Here is a 21897-nt window from a genome sequence, read left to right as displayed (position 1 = left end):
TCAGGAGTTTGGGTTCACAGCAACAACTTCTTTCCACAAGGGGAAGGGCAGATCCAGATCCTGAAGAGAGGGTCTGCCCAAGCCCAGGGTGCCCAGACTCTCAGATGCAAGTTCCTGAGCTGTGCGAAAGTGACATTTGGGTCACTGTCCCTTTAGATCCCCCCAAGTGTGCTCATAGCTTTAATGCTCCACATTAAAGCATTTCCCCTGGTACTGTTCTCTCCTCTGCAGACTCTGGTGGAAGGAGAACTCAGCCAACTCAAATTAATGCAATAACAAAGGAGGGAAAATAATTGAGCCTACTCACAATTCTTTTAACTAAAAGGTGATGCAGAAAGTATAGTGAACACCAGTTTTTAAAATTCTGTCCCACCGAGTACGCCTGCCTGATGTTTTCTTGCAACCTTGAATTTAGAAAGCTGATACAGATTCTACCTCAGATTTCATCAGCACCTCACCAGCACCTGTGCCAGCCCTGTTCCACTTTGGAAACTACTCCCAGAGCCTCTTTTCATAAACGTTAATGAGGCAAAGCTCATGTCACTGCCAGGTATGGAATTAACGGGAGTCACTTTAGCCTCTTCATTTCTCAACAGTTTTATTGCCTTTAAGAAAATTTTTGTAAAATATAAATACAAAGGCAGAAGATTTACTTACAAAGTTAAAACACAGATCTCAAACATAAACACACAATTCAGAAAATTTAGTTTATGTACAGTTTCAAGCAACTTCAACATATGTTAGTTTTTCAATATTTTACAAGGTACAGAAAAAATAGTTCAAAGTCTTCTTTAAATAAAGAGCATAAAATGTTTAAACATATATAAACAATCCGGTTTGATGTGTGAAAACTAAATTTCACAGCTTTTAAATTAGGATATAAAAGTTCTTACAATTAGTTGATGCGTATGGATATGGTTTAATTTATATTTAAAACTATTGAATTATATTCAATAGTGCTTACCTGGCCAAAGCAGGTAATTCTGTAAACAAAAAAAAAAAAACAAAAATAATATAACCAAGTGCCTTACCAAATTCTATCTCCCAAACAAGCCACACGACTTTGATCACATCACCTAGAAAAAGTATGTTCTGTGTAATCAGTGCTTTGTATGAAACAAAGTCAATGTGTGGGTGTGTTCTTTAAAAAAAAAAGTGTGTTCCGAGTAATAACAAACTTATCCCAAAGCCTGTGTGCATTTAAAGAAACATTATATAACAATTTTGTAAAAACTGATTGAAGTTAAAAAAAAATTTTTCCAAAATCCATCCAACTGGAATTCAGATCTCTTATATAAAGGAAAAGATATTTTCATATTTAATAGTGTCCTTTCTTTACAGAAACAATTTAATTTGAACACATATACATAATAAAGAAGGAACTGTATAGAGCACTGTACATTAAATGGCCTGATGGTTCACCAGAGGATGTCAAAGGGAGGGTCCTCGTGCGGATGCAACCAGTGAAGCGAGGAGCCGAGCAAAGTCTTGAGTTCGCTTGTGAACTCCACCAAGTCCAACAGCTCTTTGCTCTCTGGGTTAAACGCTTCAAGGTCCGTAGCACAAGAGAACAACTGGCTGAGGGAAGTCTGTTTGTAAAACTCTGCCTCCGTGATGGTGACGACTTCCAGATTGGGGAAGTTGCAGCGGAAGATGCGAGACGACATTTTTAGCCTCTTCACCACGTCCGAGAGCAAAAGCCAGTTTCGTGGTCTGTGGAAGCGAAGGAGAAACAGGCTCCAATAACTGACATTAAGTCATGGGCTTCTTGACTTGTCATTGTGTCACTGTGTGACAAACCCTCCCTGACCACACCCTCGCAAACAACCTCTCTGACATCAAGGCTGTCGCCCAGGGGGTCGAATATAACAGATGTGCAGGAGTGTACGTATTTATTTGGAGTCCTGCTGCCCATAGTTTTGAGGAAGGAGAGGTCCAGGCATGCAGGGGCACTGGAGCCTATAAAACCTGGGCTCATGAGTGCACATGTGGGCCAGCAGCCATCCCAACAGCTGCTCGTACAGCTGGTTCACCTGGCTGAGCCCAACCCCCATTTAGCAAGTTAGGAGATGGTTTATAGTTATAACCACAAAATTCAGCACCTCTGACTTCCAGAGATGCTGATATTAAACAGAGGTAAACAGTAAGTTGGTTTTTTTTCTCAGGTATTTTAAATTTAATCTTGTCCACTTCGGGGAACTTAAGTTACATCCATCACCCAAATAATAAAAAACATGGTAAAATCTGCACTCCTTCATGATCAATATTTAAAACTATTTTTCTCACAGCTCTCATCAAAATTGGTGCAAATGGTAAACAGTAGCTGTTTACAAAGCTAATTTGTATCTTGAACATAATAGATAACACAACTTTCCAGGTCTTTGCTTATTATTAAACATCATAGAATCTTCTCTAAGATGCTTATTTGTTTGTTCCAATTCAGAGCTTTAAACCAGTTTTGCTACAAAGTCTAGAAAAGCAGTAATGGTGTCATTTTATCATCCGCAAAAGCGTGTCCACTCAGCAGAACAGAAAAGCCCATAAAATACAATTAACAATACTTTACAAACACAGTATCCAAAATTAAGTGCTAGAAACACTGGTATTTTGGGATGTTTTAACAAGGTGCTGTCTGGGATGAGGGAAGGAACTTGTGTTCAAACGTCACTTGCGCTGTTTGAGAGTATGGCACTCAAAACTCGGCCCTGACAAATCAGCCTTTCCCCCTCTCACCTCCCATTAGTTTATTTCCCAGCAATCACGGCATTGATCTTTCATTCACACTGCATAAATGCAAATGCTTTTCCCCACAGACACAAACTGCCACCAGCCCAAGCTGATCGCCTCAGCTGTTTTTCCCCCGAAACCTGCATTTGTTCTTACCCCTGAGAGAGACACACTTGAATGTTGTAACACGGCAAGGGAGGCTCATCTGAAAATTCAAATTCAAACACATCGCTAAAGCCATCTTCATCTTCATCACCTGGGCCAGGAGGATTTGCCAAGACGTCAAATCCAGACTCATCTTTCGGATCTGAATAAAATTGAATAAAAGGTGCCAAGTCAGCATTGAAAAAAGACTGTTGCAGGCCTTGCTTTTTCTTCCAATAACGTGATCTGTAAATAAAATCAGTTTGCTTCCTTCCTAGCTTCCTCCACCATGAAAACTAAACAGCCCCCGCCCCCACGTGCCGCATGTTTTTAAAGTCTCCGCATACAAAGAAATAAAGGGCAACATTTGCTCACCGCACACAGAGCTGCCATAGAAATCCCAGTACAAACCAGGGTCATCAACACTTCGACCTTGCAGGTCAGTTAAATACTCTGGAGAGGAAAAAACAACAACAAAAACATACTGATGAGAACAAAAAGCTGGCAAGTTTAGCAGACCGCGTGTCATACAGACTCAATATGCATCCTCCACACCTTTAATCAAAAAATCCCACACTATTTTCCTGGTGCACATGCCACACACCATTCTCTCACATCAAATAATGAACCACCACATCAAACAATCACCCAGGGTCTAACAGGGACAGACATAACCCTAAGTTTCAGAAACTGAGAGCAGCATTTTAGTTTTGTGAAAACAGGATGCATCACACCTTTTGGCCTTTTCAATTATTCTGGACACCAGCTTGGGGGTGAAACTGTGGCCCCAAATAAACTGATAAAAAAGGTTTTTCCACACAGATATGTTCAGAAGATGTAATTCTTTTCTACGGACATAATTTGGGAGATTTACTAACTGCGTTGATGAAAAGATACTGTGATTCAGGATGCTAAGAAGTCCAAGATACTGAATTTTTCTGGAGTCCTGATACACCTATGGGATTTCTACACTACACCATTTGAAGAGATAAGTGGATGAGTTCTTAAACTGATTGATTGTGAACACCTTCAGAGGTAGGTTATTAGGGAGTGCAGTGTCTTCATCCAACACTTAAGAGGAAAAAAACCCTAAATCCATGTTACAACATGGATATGTTTAAAGACAAGAGCCTTTAATGTAGTTTTATAGCATTTCAGATATAAAACAAGGCAGAACTTGCAAAAAGAAAAACACTTTAAGATAAAAAGCAAGACTACAGGAAAATATGAGTATGTTTAACAAGCAACAATTCGATTTGGCAAGTTTCTTATTTTCATTTCAAACAGAAAGCCGAAGGCACAGAAACAGTCCGCTGACCTCCCACCTACCTAGCAAATCTGACAGTGGAATAATCCTTATGACTTATTAAGAGTTTCAATTAGAAGAAGCCCCCATGCATGGCTGTGCTTCCCACCTGCAGCTGCTGGGGTTTTGCAGGCAGAGAGGGAGCTGCTGCTCACCCCGAGGTTTCTTGGCGTGGAGCCATCCCCGCAGGGCAGGAGGGACTTTGGGACGCCAGGGAACAAAACCCCCCATTTGCCACGACCAGCAAAGCCCCCAGGCAATGTGGGCACTGACCTGTGAGGAAGGTCTCCATGAGCTCACTGTGGGTCATTTTCACGATGGTCCTCCCAGAGTAGGTTGCAAGTGTTGGATCAGCACCATAAGACAGCAACAGGCGGACGATTTCCAAGTGGTCGTTTTCGACGGCGTCGTGGATTGGTCTGGAGGGAGAAACAAAAAAAAAGAATCACAGCGTTACATTTTGACTCAAGAGTATTATGCAAATGTGTTTGACAAGAAACTTCTGACTGTAGATCAAAGTTATTTATAGAAAGTAGCACTATTAATACAGCTGCCAATCATCTTACTGTCGGTTTTACTTGCACATCACCCCCTCCCCTCGTCTTCACAGTCAGAGTGCTCAGGGCAGATATTTCTGTTACGTCTATTCATTGCTGCACACATTTTGAGGGCCAGTAAAATAATTACACCGCTGTAACAGAAAGCAGGAGTTTGTGTGAAGCCTCACAAACATAATTTTGCTGCAAGTCACTCTACCGTTCCAAATCTCTGCCAATTTAACAGCGTGTTGTGGAGTAAGGCTCGCTCAGGCTGCCTCTGGGCAAGCACGGAAATCAGTTACCCAAAGCTCCTAAATTATGTACACAGAAATAAGTTATGAAAATTTGCTAGGAATTAAACTTCCGTGCAGAATATCCTCTTTAAACAGTACTCGTGAATATATTTGCAGCACAATTCCACCCTCCTAATCAGAGAACAGAAAAACATGTTATTTTAAGTGTAGTCCACCCAGAAATTAACATATTTAACATGGCATGAGCAATCTATACAAGCTCAGACGTAGATTTTGTGAGCCTACAGAAGGATTATTCATTAATACACATGCCTGCAATTCCAGGTTTAGAATTCCTTATCGCTAATTATAAATCGCATTAACTTTTGCCTTTAAAAGTGATTATACGTAACGGGGAGTTGTCTGGGAGTAGAACATATTACCCTTCCGACTAATGAAGATGTGTTAAAATCCCATCCTTTCCTTAGACAACAAGTGCAGGGAACTGAAAGGGGATTCAAATGCATGGACAGTGATCATGGCAGTTCAACTCAGCTCAGCACTCCTCCTTTAGGCTGTCAACACCACTGCCCCCCAATAAGGCTTTCAAGCTCTCACAGAGCTTGTATTAAAAGGCAAGGAAGGACTTTAACTAGGATCACATACTGCCTTCCTGGAAAGCTTTCAGAATGATGTTACAAGGGGAAGTCATCTGGAAGCACAGCCAAGCAAACCTCTCCGCTCTGTCTACTGATCTGCCAAGCAACGCTGAGCTAACAACCAGGGCTTAAAACTCCCTCCTGAGAAGAGGTCGCATCCAACCACTCCTTCTGCCTCACATGGCATTGTTCCCTCTATGTCACCACTCCTTTGGCATGAACTGGCACCCACATGAGCTGAGGGCAGAGGAGGGGAGGATCAAATCAGCCAGAAGAGGATGGCACACCACTGTTTTCCCATCTATCACACAGCACTGCTGGGAGGAGAAGGAGGAGGGGGACTCTGACACATCTCAGAAAGATGCTCCAGATGTGTTTATTCCAAGTACTTTTCAGTAGGGCATGACTTAAGAGTGATTAACATCTGTCACACGTGAAGGACTCTTGCTTGCCCCTATCATGCTGGAGAGCTGTATGCCATTTTGGCTTTACACATGCACAATACTATTGACATGAGGAGGTGCACTTGGGGGCTTTGCAGTTTGTTCCCTGTGGAGAGAGGGCTTATCCCATGCTGCCTGCCTCCTGCACACCCCATACCATCAGGGAAGAAGCAGGTGATCCTCAAGCTGCTGAGCGCAGTCCTCAATCCAGCTTGTGCTAACCCTCAGAGCCCTGGCAGCAGAGAACACAAGATATGGACGCCTTCAGAGCACAACATCCTGTTCTTTGGAAAGCCACTTTAACATTTTAAGACCGGAGAGGTCCACAAGGATCACTTGCAAAGGGGTCAGGATATCCCTTCTCAGTTTCTGAGGGAACATCTCTAACATAACACTGAAACTATATGACGCCTTTGAGACAGAACAGTGTTGGAGAAGCCAGCATTCCCGGGATCCCCCACAAGCCTCACCCTCCCACCTCCACCTCCTGACTCAGTGCTTCCGCACAGGGACTGCCACAGCACCACGCACCCACGCGGCAGCCGGAGCATCCAGGATCGGTGCTGAACATCCCAGAAAACACAAAGCAAGAGGGAACAAATAACAGAGGTGCCGACAGAGAGGCTGAAGGAGTATCGGGTGTTTCTGGTTGTCAGCAGGCGCCTGAGGCCGGAGCTGCCGGGTCACGGCACTCTGACCATCTACAGCAGGAAAGGTCAGCCTTGCTGCAAACCCTCCTGTCCCCCACTGGGCATGAAGCATCCCTGGCTGCAAGTCTGGCAACAGACACCGGGAACAGAAGAGAGTTACGGCTGCTGCCAAATCATGCTTTTTTCTCCCCCACTCCTTCACTTTACTGGAGTCTTTAATTTCGCACAGTTTTAAATTTAATTTCAGAATTACGATTTTCTGGTTTGGGGAGGGGGGGGTTGAAGAGTGTTGCAGGATTATTGGCCTGTGGGTTTACTTGTTTGTGTTGTTTGGGGTTTTCTTCTTTTTAAACTGACTTACCTAAGTGGCTTTTGAAGCAGTAATGAATTCAAGATGATCCCTTAACTTATTAAAAACAGCATCTAAATCACCACTCAGTGTTTCAATTGATTTAAGGACACTCAAACGAGTTTATTAAAGGGTGCCTGGGCATTCCCCAGGAAGGAAAAATTGCAGCACATGGGCTGTAACCCTGTGATGGAACCTCTGTCTCCCTTTCTACAGGTCACCAAGCCCGGTGTGGTGGTGCAGACAGGCAGAGGCAGCAGGGCAGGCAGACCCACCTTTGTTGTCTAAGAGTGCACCGGGAGGCTGCCCAGGCATGAGAGGGGACTTTATAGAGGCATGGGGAAGGAAAGGCATAGTAAAGCCGTGCGGAAGAAGGAAGAACAATAAATAGAAGGAAGGAAAGAAAACACTGGCGGGGAGGGGGGAGAATAGGAGATTCCCCATAGATAAGTCGGGGAAAAAAAGGCAAAAACAGAGCACTGACAGACTCTTTCACTGGCTAGAACAGCTTCTTGGCAAGCTCACAAGCGGGACCATGCAAAGGCAGAGCTATTCGTTTGCTTCTCCCAGCAGGGCCAGGAGAGGAGGGAGTATTTTTCAGTCTTGGCAGAGTTTAACCATCCTCTTTGTAGGATGCAAAAGCAACTATTGGAATAGGCAACTTTTTCACATGTCAAAAAAACAGATCCCTGGGAGTCCTCTCCTGGAGAGGATTTGCCCATACAATCTTTTCCGCCCTGAGCATCGTGGAAATAAACACTCTCTATCCCTAATGGTACAGTTAACGTAGTGCAGCTCGTTTCTAAAACAAACCCTTCAAAAGGCCCCAGAAGGATCTGGGGACATTCAAGAGCTGCAATATCCTACAGAAGACACACATCTCAACCCTCTCTTGTGTACTGTCAAATTCTTCCTACTATTTTTACCACCACTACAGTTAAGAAAACATTTCACTGGGGGTTTATCATTCCACTACCAAAATTATAAACTATTTAGACCAGTCAGGGTTTGCTCCCAGCCTTTCAGGCACCACCAGAATTTTCCTCACTGCAGTAAGAGGTCTTGTAACTCGCCGAGCAATACCATATTCTGGTGTTTTATTTTTATTTCCATCCACTCTGTTACACAACGCTGCCCCTCGGAAGAGGCAAGGCACAAGTTGCAAGAGGGCAGCTATGCAGGCTGACTCTTCTTTAACGCAATCAGCTGCTGGAAGGTATGGCTCTGCCAAGACCAGATGAAAGGACACAGGAAGAGAGCCATCTTGGCATGGTCCTCCCAGGGAAAAAAAATAAAAAAAGGCTGAGCTCATCAGCTGCCAGCAAGGAGGATACAGCAAAACTGGCTTCGGAGAGCAAATCCAGGGAACAAACTCTGGAGCAATATAGAGCCCTCGCTAACAGGCAGGAGATGCCTGTATTTTTGGCATGTGGCTTTGTTTCTATACTGGCACCGGTTCAGCTAGGGCATGCTGCAGAGGTAAGAGGAGAAGAACAAGGAGATAAGGCCAAAGACACTCGGCAAACATCTGGCACCGGTCGACGAACAACCCCATGATAAGCTACTGCACTTACTGGGGTCCTGTAAGGGAAGGGAAGCGCTCAACTCTTAAGCACGGTCTATTATTATTTATAGGTAAGACGATTAAGAGCCCTTAGTGACTGCGGCACCTCGGAGACAGGTCTTAAAGATCTCCGGGTTCCACAATAATCTTTGATTAGGCACTAATTGAGCAGCAGACTGCTTGTGTATTCAGGGTCTACAGGCGCTGCATGTGGTCTATCAGCAGAGTTTAAGGGGAAAAACGTCGAAAACCTACCACATTTAGCCTGGCCAGATGTGTTGTGAATAGGGCAGAGAGGGACATCCTGCACTGCAGGCAGAGCCCTGGCGCTTAGCTGATGGTGAAGGGAAGGGCTGCACCACACCTACACTCCCAAACACTGTCACCTCCTTGCACTGCCACTACAGTCCGGTGCTTTGTTTGTTTTTGGCTTCACCAAGGTATCTGATGGTATTAGGAACCAGAGGCTGAAAGCCTGCCTTACCTACTAAAGTTAAGGCAGACTGGCTGTGTGGCTACATAAAAGGCAACACCAAAGCAAGAGGCTCAGGTATTTGCTTCACTCCCAGAACACACACGTGCAAAACCAGCACACCGATCAGAGCACCTGCTGCACTTCAGGCAGGACTGGAAGGAGAGATGCACTGACTCTGCAGAACTTCACTACATCCTTCACATTCACGTGGACATTTTTTTGTACAGACTAAAGACACATCCTCACTCGTCATAACTTTTCAGAGTGTCCTCCAAAAAGCTGACCGCAGAGGCAGCAAGTAACACAGACCAAAGTTTCAGGTAACTGAGATCCAAGTGACACCCCAGACTGACACATTAACCAACAAGCACATGCAGTTACATCACTCCTCTGTGCTGAACAGAACTACACACATCCACTGTTACTGTCTGTAGACTTGAAGGCTTCCAGGTGAGGTGGGGACAATAAAAAGCATATTCAGTGTCGTTAAAAAAGCAGGGGAAGGGGACAAGTCTTTGATGATGGGTTGAGGAAGACTGAAGATTCTGTCCTCCTAAAAGTTAAAGGAGAAAAACTTCAAGAGAGAAATGGGATTTGTCTCATGAATGTCCTGATTGACTCTACAGAGACAGAGAAGTCTGGTCCTGCCAAAAGGAAAGGGATAACACCAATCCAAAGTTCCTTACAGAAGCTTCTGCTCTCTGTCCTGCCCAACTCAGGGCATCCAGACCACCTTTCATCTGTATTTTAGATGTGTTTTGGATTCATGCTGTCTGTTGGGCAGCTTTCCAAATGAAAACGAAGTCTGTCCTCAGAAAAGAGAGGTAACAGCAAGCTGAGTTCTGACATTACCGCCTATGATCAGATCATCATTATGTTCATTTCTAAAATGCATTTTCCCCAAAACAACTTCTCAGGGTACACTAGCCAAGTTTCTTTCTTGGAAATCAGCTCCATCTGTGAATAGAAATCAAAGGTGGACTCCGAACTGGCGGGTGATTAAGACTGATCAGAAACTTCCTGGGGATAATTTTCTATATAGGTTATTCCAGCAAGTGAGACAAAAATAATTTAGGTTTCTTTTTATGGCAACTCGCCGCTGTTGCATAGGTCATGTATTAAAGCTGAAGGCAGCAGAAAATGCGAGGCTGTTTGGCAGCCTACAGAACTCAGAATTCTTACAAAGAAGTGGGCGCCAGAGGAAGAATCCAGTCGGGGTCTCAGTGTTTCTCCCAAAAGGCTTCCTTTGGGCCGTGATGGGCCAGTGATGGGCCGGTAACAATGGACCATCATGAACTTTTAATGGACCATCCTAACCAGCCCTCTTTTTGTTTTCCTGACTCCTCCCTTCTCGAGTTAATAAATAAAGAGCTTAAAAACAAAAGCAGGCTCTTAGTTACGCTAATTTTACCTCCCTGGCTATTTGGATGGTGATAGGGAATGCGATAAAGCATTTAAGATAACAAGCTGCAGGAGATTCAGAGAATACAAAGCGACCTGTCTCCAAAATGCATAGACTGAATAACGCATGTGCTGAGGACAAGTTACCCCAAGGTCAGCCCCGCAGAGGTGGTCAAAGAGGTACTTTAGGAGATACACAAGAAGCTTGAAAAAAGGTGGGAGCAGCATTTTTATCTCCACAATGCAAAAAAGAAAAGCCTGCTATCTATTCTGCCAGCACAGGAACTAAGCACCCCTACCATTCTGTGAAGGAAACTAAAAAAGGCTAATTCAGGATTTAAAAAAAAAGTAAATCCAAAATATCAAATGAGCAGATAGTTTAACAGTTCAGCAAAATAACATTTTTATACGGCATATACAGGACTTGCACACCCAATCGCCACAAAAGCCTGAAGTGCTCTTTAAAGTAACCCTGCTAACAAGGCAAAACCCACTCTTTTGGCACAACTCAAAGGAACTGGAGGGCGAGCGAGCAGGGCAGCAGCTCAAGTATCCGTCTTTCCTGCCCTGCAGCTGGCAATTTCACTAACTCTAAAAAAAAACACACCAAAAAACAACCAAGGCACAACATATGAAAATTCCCAGAAGAAAAAAAAATTCAATTACACTGAAGTCGAGTCACGACAGAAGTGTGCCCCCACTGCTTCATTAACTGCATGCGCCTGCCCAACGACCAGCAACAAGGAGGACCTTGGTAGCTTCGAGGGTTTCATGCAGGATGAGGAGGGCGGGACAAGGGGAGGGTAATGGAGAAGGCACAGAGGGAAGGGGGCCGGTGGTGGTGACCACCCGATGCTGGGGCCAGAGGTGCTGCTAACCTGGTTCCATCCTGAGCACTGCAGTTGACATCGGCGCCGTACTCGAGGAGATGCCGCACGATGCTCAGCCAGCCTCTGGCACAGGCCTCGTGCAGGGCACAGTAACCCGCGTTGTCACGATGATTCACATCACACGCCTTGTTTTCCAAACAATACAGAACCACTTCCTGGAAACAGGAGGAAAAACAGATGCATCAGAGTTATTTCTCGGTGTGTGAACACACAGGTTTCTCTATTTGAAGGAAAAAGGTGTGGGGGGGAGAAGGGCAAAAGACAAAATCCCTGTGATATGCCCTCTTTGAGATGGGTCAGTCAAAGGGAAAATAAAAGGGGGAGCTCTTGAAAGTCCTATTTATTCAGGAAACATAGGAGGGAACACGACTTCCCTGAGTAGACTAGTTTGGGCAAAGCGACACCGGGAGCTCTGCACCCCACGGGGACCTTCCTGAAACCCGCAACCTCAGGAATCATCACAGAGATGGAATGTGCAAACTTTGCAGATAAAACCCATAACCTTCCACTTCTCAAAACTTCCACACGTAAAGCTAGTTGGAAGGTTTTTACTCTTACATCTACATTTTTCAGCAGAAAATTCTGCAAGCGCAACAGCAGCACAGCCGATTTTAAAAAGAAAAAGTGCCTGACCCGAAACAAAAACACATTTAAGACGCACAAAGGATGGTTTGCTATCGGCAAACAAAAACCAGCCCGGCTCTATCAAGATCGGGGAAATCCCATTTTCATCCACCTCGGTTTCTGCACGCAGAACTAAAGCCAGGCACCAGGTTCCAGTAACGAGCCCGGCGCCGCAGGAAGCCATGTGAATTTAACACGATTCATCTTGCAGTCAAATATACCACGCTGGAGAGCCTAGGCCAGACTCAGCTCTTCGCTGTCCTGCAGCCTTGAAACAATGACTGCTCCATCACTCAACTAAAAATTCAGGATGGTGTGAATCTTCCTCGACTTGTGTCAGACGCAAAAGAAAGCAAAACAAAACAAAACACATTTCTAAGAGATGCTCAATGTGGTAAATCATTAATTTGGCATTTGCTCCTCTCCAAGGCTGACACCCTTGCAAAGCCAGGTACAGCATGGAAGGGGTGAGTGTTTGCTTTGCCAAAACAAGAGAAGAAAACAACATCGGGGGCGATGCATTTATTCCTCCCGTTTCAGAATCTACCGGAAAGCCCACAATAATCTGTGCTCTGGGTATACCTGACTCGAGAGCCGGTATCCAGGATACAGCATGAAGCTGCTCTTTTAGCAGGCCCTCACTAACCAGGCTAAAGCCAGGAGCTAATGAGCTGCCTGTCCCAGGCACCAGAGCATCTCCTGCACCTGCCACCAGTGATGCACCCACCTACACCTGATTCACCCACCGGTTTAACCTGGGACCCCCACAGTTCCCCCTCTCACCAAAGAGAACAGGGGGTTTTTATGTTCCTGATAACCAGCCCAAAGGCCAAAAATTGGTCCAGAACTGATGTTTTTTACCCTGCACATGCTCAAGCCCAGAAGAAAGGGCTGTGCAAAATTATACTCTGGAGGTATGAATTTTCCTTCAAAACCAGACCACTCTGCCAGGCAAATTAGCAGATGGATATAGGTAGCAGAAGCAGCTGCCGTATTCAGCTCTGCTTTTAGCATGCAGTTATCATTTAAAATAGATTCTGCAACTCAAAATAAAAGACCTTTCATCTATTTTTGTAAAAAGCAAAGGCTTGTCCTAGGGTGGAATACCTACTACTGGACAAAAAGGCTAATTTTGTCAGGCAATTCTGTGTTAAGAGGCTATAAGAAGAATGCCATTAACCACAAAATGTAACTATAAAGATCATAAAACTCTACATTGTTAATTAATTAAATGCCTCATTAACTTTTTTTTAACATGATTTATTCAATTTACAAAAAAATTAGCCATCATTGCCGAATACAGGAGCATGTAGTGCCACAAACACACTTTTGGTTTCACAAGCATTTCTCACTAACATTCAGGAAAGGCTATGAGAAAATGCCACGGGGCAATTTAATGTCTGCTCAGGTGCTCTATTTAAATCAGCAATCTGAAAATCACTAGCAGTTAATCCAAAGAGTCAAACTAGCACCTCACCAGCCAAGGTATGTGCCACAGCCACTGCCTGCAGGTTGCTAGCCAAATTGCAAACAGCAGCGTTAAAATATGCAAATATGCATACTCCATCCTCATCTACAAAGATGTGCCCTTTGCATCAGTCTCCCACCCAACCTGTACTCTGCAGCAAGTCCCACTCCTTTTCCAAGGGAAGAGGTCAGCATCCCCCTGCACATCCTCCATGCCCCAGGCACGCCTGTTGCCACCAAGATGCACTACTGCCCTCCATCCGACCTCAAAACACTGCCCTTGGGTGAGGTATTCTATGCTGAGCCTTAGTACTTCCCCACAGCACCACACCAAACCCTAGGAGTGATGCCCATTTCCGTGCAGGGTGCAGGAGCCCTAGGGGAGCACTGCAAGGGCAGGATGATGCTCAGGAGCTCCTGTGGCAGTGACACAGGAGATTCAGGGCCAGATTCTGGAATATGAGGCATATTCCCAGAGTAAACCCTCTCCCCATGCCCGGATAAGCCCTACTTTCATGTGTGTTTAAACCTCCTGGAAACAAATATCCTCTCTCCCCAACCCCCTTATCGTACACCACACATTCCTCTAATTTCACTGCCTTCGCAGGAAGGATTTAATACCAAACTGACCAGAGAACTTTGTGAGTCCACTGTAGTGGTTTAACCCCAGTCAGCAGCCAAGCACCACGCAGCTGCTCACTCACTCCCCCACCGGTGGGATCAGGGAGAGAACCAGAAGGGTAAAAGTTGGAAAACTCATGGGTTGAGATAAAGACAGTCTAACAGGGAAAGCAAAAGCCATGCACGCGAGCAAAGCAAAACATGGGCAGGGTCGGCCATCTCCAGGAGAGCAGGGCCCGATCACGCGCAACAGTGACTTGGGAAGACAAATGCCATGACCCCAAAACGTTCCCCGCCTCCTTCCTTCCCCCCACTTTATATACCGAGCATGATGTCATGTGGTATGGACTATCCCTTTGGTCAGCTGAGGTCAGCTGTCCCAACTGTGTCTCCTCCCGGTTTCCCACGCACCCCAGCCTCCTCACACCAGCGTGGCAGCACAAAAAGCAGAAAAGGCCTTGGCTCTGTGTAAGCACTGCTCAGCAATAACAAAATCATCTCTATATTATCATCACTGGGTTCATCAGAAACCCAAAACACAGCCCCATACCAGCCACTGTGAAGAAAATTAACTCTACCCCAGCCAACACCACCACAACCAGACACGCACCAAAAAGCGGCACAAAGACAGCCAGTGTTTCCTCTCAGATCAAATTCATTACGCAAGCCTTTTTGTAATTTTTCCCCCCCAAAAGACTCTACTCTCCCTGTAATTCCCTCTTCACAAAAAGTAAATTACAGTTTTAAGACTACCATTATCTCAAGTCATTTGTTTCAAACAGGGAAAACAGAATGGATTGGAGAGTGCCCCATACACTGGGATGAGTTGCTAACACCCTGCCAAAGCAGGGCCTGGAGCAGAAGCCTAGTGAAGAAAAGGCAAAGCTTCAGCAGGGATTTCCAGAGTCAAAGACCATTTGCTGCACTGTCTTTAAGTAGCCTTGTTGGCTGCAGCCCTGCAGTTTATCTGACCAGACACAAGCTGCATCTGTCCTTCAACATTTCACTCTCGCGTCAGCTTTTACACGCAAAACTGTAACCGCTTGTGTCGTGCTCCCTGCAATGATCTGGGGCACATCTGTGCTGTGGGACTGAGAGCAGGGCAGAGGCACACGACCTGGCAGCATTTGGGCTCCCCATGGGTCTGGGAGTGGCATTTACAGCTTGCCAGCACCTTTGCCTGCTGAAGGTGCCAGCACCGCCTCTGGGTTTGGAGTGGGATCCCTGCACGGCCCCAGGGCATCCCTTGCTGCAAAGGCAGGCAGGCAGGCTGCCAAGGGCAGGCACGAGCTCATCCGGTCTCAGGGCAATACAGCATTCCTGCCACTGCCAGGGCTCAGTGGTGCCCTGCGGTGCCAGCCACTTGCAGCTCTGAGTCCTGAATCAGCACCCGGCATCCCTTTGCGAGTTGTGGCCCTGACGATGCAAACTCGTCTGCCTCCCCTGCCACCAAGCTGGCACGCGGCCACGGGGCTGCCTGCTGCCTTCGCAGCAGCTATGGGAAGCCCTTGTGTGCCCACCAAAGATTGCTGCCCTGCTAACTGGGGTGGCAGAAAATAGACATGGCAGTTGCCACAGCTCACAGACCAGCACGTTACCTTGACTCATTCAGATTTCTCCTCTTTATTTTTAATTTGTAACTTCTTGAGCATTCTCCTGTTTTCTGGAGACAGAGGAAATTCAGCTTTTCTAACTGCTCTCTGTAGTCTCGTTACTAGCACGAAAAACTCCCCACCTACAGAGTTTCCACAACTGATAACAGAATCAGCTAGGTTGGAAAAGACCTCTGACATCATCGAGTCCAACCTTTGATCTAACACCACCTTGCCAACAAGACCATGGCACTAAGTGCCACATCCAGTCTTTCTTTAAACAGCTCCAGGGATGGTGACTCCACTGCCTCCTTGGGCAGCCCTTTCCAATCACTCTTTCTGTGAAGAACTTCTTCCTAATGACCAGCCTAAACCTCCCCTTAAGGGGAGGTAACTTAAGACTGTGTCCTCTTGTCCTATTGCTGGTTGCCTGGGAGAAGAGATCAACCCCCAGCTGGCTACAACCTTCTTTCAGGTAGTTGTAGTGAGCAATAAGGTCTCCCTGAGCCTCCTCTTCTCCAGGCTAAACACCGCCAACTCCCTCAGCTGCTCCTCATCCGACTTGTGCTCCAGACCTTTCACCAGCCCCATTGCCCTGATCAGCCTCGTTGGCCTAAAAACCATCACAGCTCACCACAGGCCAAACGAAGCCCCAGCAGGATGGTACAGCCACCCACCACTCTGAGCCTTGAAAGACACAGATAGTGTCAGATCCCAGATCTCAGGTGCACAGACCAGCCTCTTTCCCTGCCCCCACTCAGCTCTCCAGCTCCTCTCTCCCCCAACAACAGAAACCGATTGCTGCCAACACCGGCTGAGCAACCAAATCAAATGATCTGAATATTTAAGCCTATTAAAAACATGGGTGTTCACTTGAACTTTTGGGTGAATTCAAGTCAGAAAATCAAAATCCCCCATCAGCTAATCATGGGAAGGCATGGGTGGCACACAAGGTTACCCCCCACCTTGGCAAGCCTGGGCATCCCCAGCTTTCTGCAACCAGCCAATGCTGCAGAGAGCTCCTGCTATCAAAGGAATGGAGAGCCCTGGGCCCCTGCTCGAGCAGGATATCACCCCAACACTAAGTTTCGGAGCTGCTCCCATTAAGCTGTGCCCAGTGGAGTGTGCTGGGCACAGAAAGTGAAGTGTCCAAGCATATTCACCCTGACAGACCCCATGCAGGAAGAAAATACACAGCGATAGCTTGGAGCACATCCGACAACATATTTTGATTTTGGATCCACAGAAAATTAAACCATTTAAATTACGGAGAATACCACAGCAATGTTGTAACAACGGTTTCTCCTCCCACCTAGAGCTGAAGTGCCCTGGGTTAGAAGAAGCCTTTGTCTAGGGTAAACAAAACCTTTCCAACAAACCCTCCCTTCCAGAGCTGGACAAGGCCTCTCTCCATACAAAGATCTCCAGCTATACAAAGGGCATTTCAAGGTTTCAACAAATTCCCAAGGCTGGGACAGCCCCACCTGGACCTGGGCTGATGCCACCTTCCCACGTGGGGCTCAAGCCCAGCTCTGAGATCCAGGCATCCCTCTTACCACACCAAGGCAAACCCTGCAGCTCTGCCGAAAGCAGCAGTTGTTCTGTGCAATGAAACACCTCTGTGCAAGACGTGACATCGAGCAACAACAGCACTCATGCCCATATTTCCCCAATAAAAGCGTTCTTCAAAACAGCAGAGCTGAAGGATTCATCGGTTTCTGATTTTTGTAGCAACAGGGGGCCCGTTTCATTAGACAACATTGTTCCAGCTACGCCAAGCAGCTCCAGACTCCAAGTATAAAGCAAGCAGAGTGCTCCTATGATGCGTCTGATCATGCAAGAGGACACTCCAAGTGCTACATCCTGTGTCACATACCAGATACTCCTTGGAGAAAATATAAAATAAAACCCTTCTCCTAAACTACACGCTCTTCACCAACAACAAAAGCAGAAAACATACAGTTCATTAAAGATCACCATAAAGATTACTTGAAAAAAAAAGGCATTCGTTCTGTTTGCAGATGGTTCATATTTAAAGAGAAGTGAGGGTTACCAATAAAACTTTACCATTTGCTCCCTCCCACAGGATGTTGCTCACCCTGTGTCCCTGCCAGCTGACCTAACAGCGGTGGGGACTCACTCCCGCAGCAACCTGCCTCTGAACCCCGCATGCCAGGGAAGGGAACTCAGCAGGGGAAAGGGGGGGCAGCAAATTCAACTGAAAATTTTCAGCGCGCTGAAAAGCTGCTACTTCGCAGAATTTCCACCGATAAAACTGGAAAGAGGATTTTAACTTTTGAAATAAAAAAAACCCAAACCATCATCGTCCCACGGGGCGCCCAGGGAGCCTTACCTCGTACCCCAGGCGCGCCGCCCGCTGCAGCAGCGTCTCCCCTGCGTTCTTGTTGACAATGAGCCTCCGCGCTTCGGGCGGCATCGGCCGGCTCGGGGTGGTCTCCTGAGGGGGGCTGGCAATCGGCAGCTGCGAGGGCTGTGAGACGGGTAGTAATGAGGGAATCTGCTGCAGTCGATCATACGGCTTCTGCTCGTACGGCTTGGCTGGCGAGGAGTCGCAGTCTGAAGTAGGCTCCGGTCGCTTCCTGACTTTCCTCGTTACCGTTACCTGTCAAAACCATTATGGTGTTGGCTTTTTTTTTTAATCCTTGTTTTTACAGTACAGCAGTGGGACTATATTTTGTCAGCAAAGAATTACGCTTTTCCACTCATATTAAATTTTTTAAGAAAGACCCGCTAGAGCTTTTTAACACAAGATGCCTCACCCCCTGCAATAGTGCCTTTAGCTCAGCTTAAGAAAAACAAATACAAAATGTGCAAAGCATCCACAGACAAATCTGAATGCAATTCCTGCTACCCTGCATGCATGACAGCGCATTAGTTTTAAGCAGGCTGGCTCTGCCTTTTCAGAGGCCAGTGGACAATTAAGTCTAAATAAAGATACCTTATCTTCAGCATTTTCGATATCTGTGGTGTCATCCCCTGTCAGAGATGACCTCCTTCTCCTCTCCTGCAGTGCCAAGTGTTTTGTTTTACACTGACGTTTCCCTGATGGCTTCTCACACTCGCTGTATTTCTGCAGCAGAGATGCATGTTGGAAATCCTCCTCTTCGTCTGTGTACAGCCCATCTGTCTTCCGGCTTTCTTTAATTTTCTGCTGTTTGGCAGCCAACCTCGAGGCTGGAGTACAGCTTGGCTGAGCCTGCCTTTTGCTGTTTGCATTGGTGGATGAAAGGCTCTTCATGTGCGGAGACACCGGGAATACGGGCAAGCCTAAATGGGAAGGAAAGGCATTACACATCGCATGGTGCGTTAAAAGGAAAATGCATTGCTAGCACTTAACACAAGCTCCTCGTCTGCTTAAGAGATCTACAATTACATTTTCAAATCATTAATATTTTAAGCATTCCACATCCCAACTGTAAATAGCATCTCACCAGTTGACGTTACGTTAACAGTTTATCAGGCCCTAATAAAAATCCCTGAATGAAGTGCCCCGTGCCAGGTGCCGGGGCAGCGCCGGGGACGGGCGGTGGCGGTGCCATGCCAGCTCGGCAGTGCCGCAGCCCGGCCACCACGGGCAGAGCGGAACGCCGCTGGAGAAAAACTCGCCTCCTTACCTGGGAACTGCTTTATCTGAAGGGGAACCAACTCCTCCGGCAGCCTGGGCCCAGCTGGGCTTGTCTGCCCTTGGCTCGGTGGGGTGCAAGGGCAGACACAAGGGTGGCAAGGGAAGAGGGGAAAGGAAGAGAGGTGGGAGCGTGGATCAGGTCTGAATGGGACAGCAGAGGAAACGTTGAGCTTAGCCCAAAGACAGCCATAAGACAGGGAACATCTCCTCAGCAGCATTTTGACTTCAAGAACAAGCCGAGAGAAGAAAGACTACTCAAGGAGCCATCCCTACAGAAGTTCTGTGCAAGGTCTATCAGAAAGCGCAGGGATTTTGCAGGAAAAGCAATCGGATGTGTTTTCCCAAGAACTCCATCCAGAACTGACTCTTTCTGGGACATTGGGGCAGTGAGGCCAGTGCTCTGCTGCCTGTGGCAGGATACTGGCAGGGCTGGGTTTTATCCAGGGGTCATAGCTCCAACAAGCTGGATCCCACAATCTGGGCCACACGCAAAAAACATGGTTAAGTTTTGGGGTTTTTTCAGAGTGCAAGCAGGTTTACAACAAAACAAGGACAGGAAAGTTGACTTTTTATAGTCTAAATTTCCCTTGGGAAGAGAATTGAGGTGACCTCAGAACCAACTCCTCTGCAGAAAAATTAAAGGTTGTTGGAAAGGAAGGGACACTTCGGCCAAACAATGCCACACCACCGAGGGAAGGTGCAGAAAAAACCCTGAGCACTTGAAAGAGGCTCCTTTGCTCCAAAGTCTCTGAAGTGATGCTACTTTCAGAACAGAAGAGATGGCAGGAGCAAATAAGCAGGTGCTCACAGAAGAGATTATTTAAAGAGATCCAGAGCCAGTTGGTAAAAAAGAAAATAAAATCTAGAATCCTCTTGGTGGGCAGTTTCACACTTTTGTCTTCCTTTAAATAGATCTGTGAAAGCAACTCACAGAAGGCTTTCTAGATTAGAGATGAAAACAGAAATCCCTCAGTTCTTTCGAGACACTTTCTAGAGAAAGACGCATACTGTGGCTTGCCAAGCAGATGTCAGGGAATTTATGGGACACAGGATGTGCAGATTGTTCAGCAAAAATCCTGTAAATTTTTCAGGCTTTGCAATCCTGAAGGAAGGCGCCCAGTCGTAGGCTGAGCCTACAGATGCAAGGCTGTCTTTCCAACTCAGTAGACAGCATGAAGTAAGGAGTGTTTAATTCTCCTGTTTAATCCCAACCAACCTTAATGAAGTAGTACACAAAAAGCCCAATTCCAATACAGAAGTATCATCATTATCTACTTAATCACTTACTGAAAAAAAAATTAAAAAAGAAAAGCTGGCAAGCAGCAGCGATGAGCTCTGGTGAGCGCAAACAGAACAAACTGTTGCACACAGAAAAACTAGAAGAGAATGAAAAACTCCCAGGTCTGGAGAAGGACAGAAATACTGAAAGGATGGAGAAGAAAAACACAGGAAGGGAAGTCTATGTCAAAGAACTGCAGGTTTTCCCATGGACAGATGCCGAGGCATTGAAAGCAGAAGTCTAATAACCACAAGAAAATGTGTATTCCCACCTGCAAGCTCCATGTAAACTGTGCTCCACTCTGACCCTCCACTGTGGTGGTGACAGCAGGCACCAGGCTAAACGTGCGGCAGAGCTAAGAGATGGAGAGTAGCTATACTATGCCCAGGAGCTTCAGGATCAATAACATTGCAAGAGGCCAGCACCACACAGAACAAGCCAAGCATCGGCCTGGGAAATGCAAGACAACACTGGCAGAAAAGAGGCAAGTGATTAAACCTGGAATCTCACCCCATTGTTCTGACCACGTGAAGGGAGAAGAAAAACAAGGGTGAGCAGGAATATCCCCAAATATCCAAGGGGAAAAAAAAAAAAAGCCAAAGCAAAAACCCCCAAAAACCCAGACCTCTGACTAATGTATGTTGTGGCAAGTCTGACTTAGAGCAGGACCTGTCTCCCTTCCCGCAGCAGTGGGATGCAGAGAGGTCCACACGGAAAAGCAGCTGCTGCCATGTCACCTGAATGCTCGCTTGTTCAGCTCCCATCCCAGCAGCTGCCTCCTCCTGCCTGCCGCAAGCCAGCGGTTGCCACACTGCCTGTAACCCAAGGCAGCTCCAAGGGGCTGGCAGAGGCTTCCTGGTGGGAAAGATCCTCCTGGCTCCTCTCCTCAGGGCTTTTGGTTCCACACAGCTTGGGTTTTCTCCTTGCACCGGGTGAACGGCTGCGGCTCCCTGGGGGACCATCCAAAGAGCTGGCTACTGCACCCGCAGCAGCACGAGGTTAGAGCTCAGCTGGGACCCCAGCAGAGACCGTGGCTTTTACCTTGGTCATGGGTCTGGGGAAGCAGCATGATGCCCTGAGGTTGCAGGCATCCCCATGCTCACAGACCTGCCACATCCTGGAGACTCTGTGCAGCAACGTCACTTCACAAGCAGGATCAGAGAATTATAAAATGATTTGAGTTGGAAGACAGTTTAAAGGTCACCTAGTTCCAACCTTCCTGTCATGGGCAAGGACAGTTTCCACTAGGTCAGCCTGCTCACAGCCCCATCCAACCTGGCCCTGAACA

General features: G+C 46.6%; 1 protein-coding gene across 8 annotated transcripts in view; it reads right to left on the bottom strand.

Moving 5' to 3' along the window:
• Positions 1–576: 576 nt before the first annotated feature.
• The window catches only part of BCOR (BCL6 corepressor), a 59656-nt gene continuing 38335 nt past the window's right edge, over positions 577–21897 (bottom strand). For all 8 annotated transcript variants that reach the window (XM_027636743.1, XM_027636789.1, XM_027636797.1 and 5 more), the window contains 7 exons: positions 18644–18972; positions 18038–18307; positions 11369–11535; positions 4451–4596; positions 3247–3324; positions 2884–3034; positions 577–1713 (listed from right to left, as the gene is read on the bottom strand). In XM_027636743.1, coding sequence (XP_027492544.1) covers positions 1419–1713; positions 2884–3034; positions 3247–3324; positions 4451–4596; positions 11369–11535; positions 18038–18307; positions 18644–18972 — 1436 coding nt within the window. In that variant the 3' untranslated portion in view covers positions 577–1418. The remainder of the gene's footprint in view (positions 1714–2883; positions 3035–3246; positions 3325–4450; positions 4597–11368; positions 11536–18037; positions 18308–18643; positions 18973–21897) is intronic.

The sequence above is a fragment of the Corapipo altera genome, unplaced genomic scaffold, assembly GCF_003945725.1.
Source record: "Corapipo altera isolate COAL_440 unplaced genomic scaffold, ASM394572v1 0, whole genome shotgun sequence".
NCBI classification, from domain to species: Eukaryota; Metazoa; Chordata; class Aves; order Passeriformes; family Pipridae; genus Corapipo; species Corapipo altera.
This window is presented reverse-complemented; position numbering and strand designations above follow the sequence as displayed.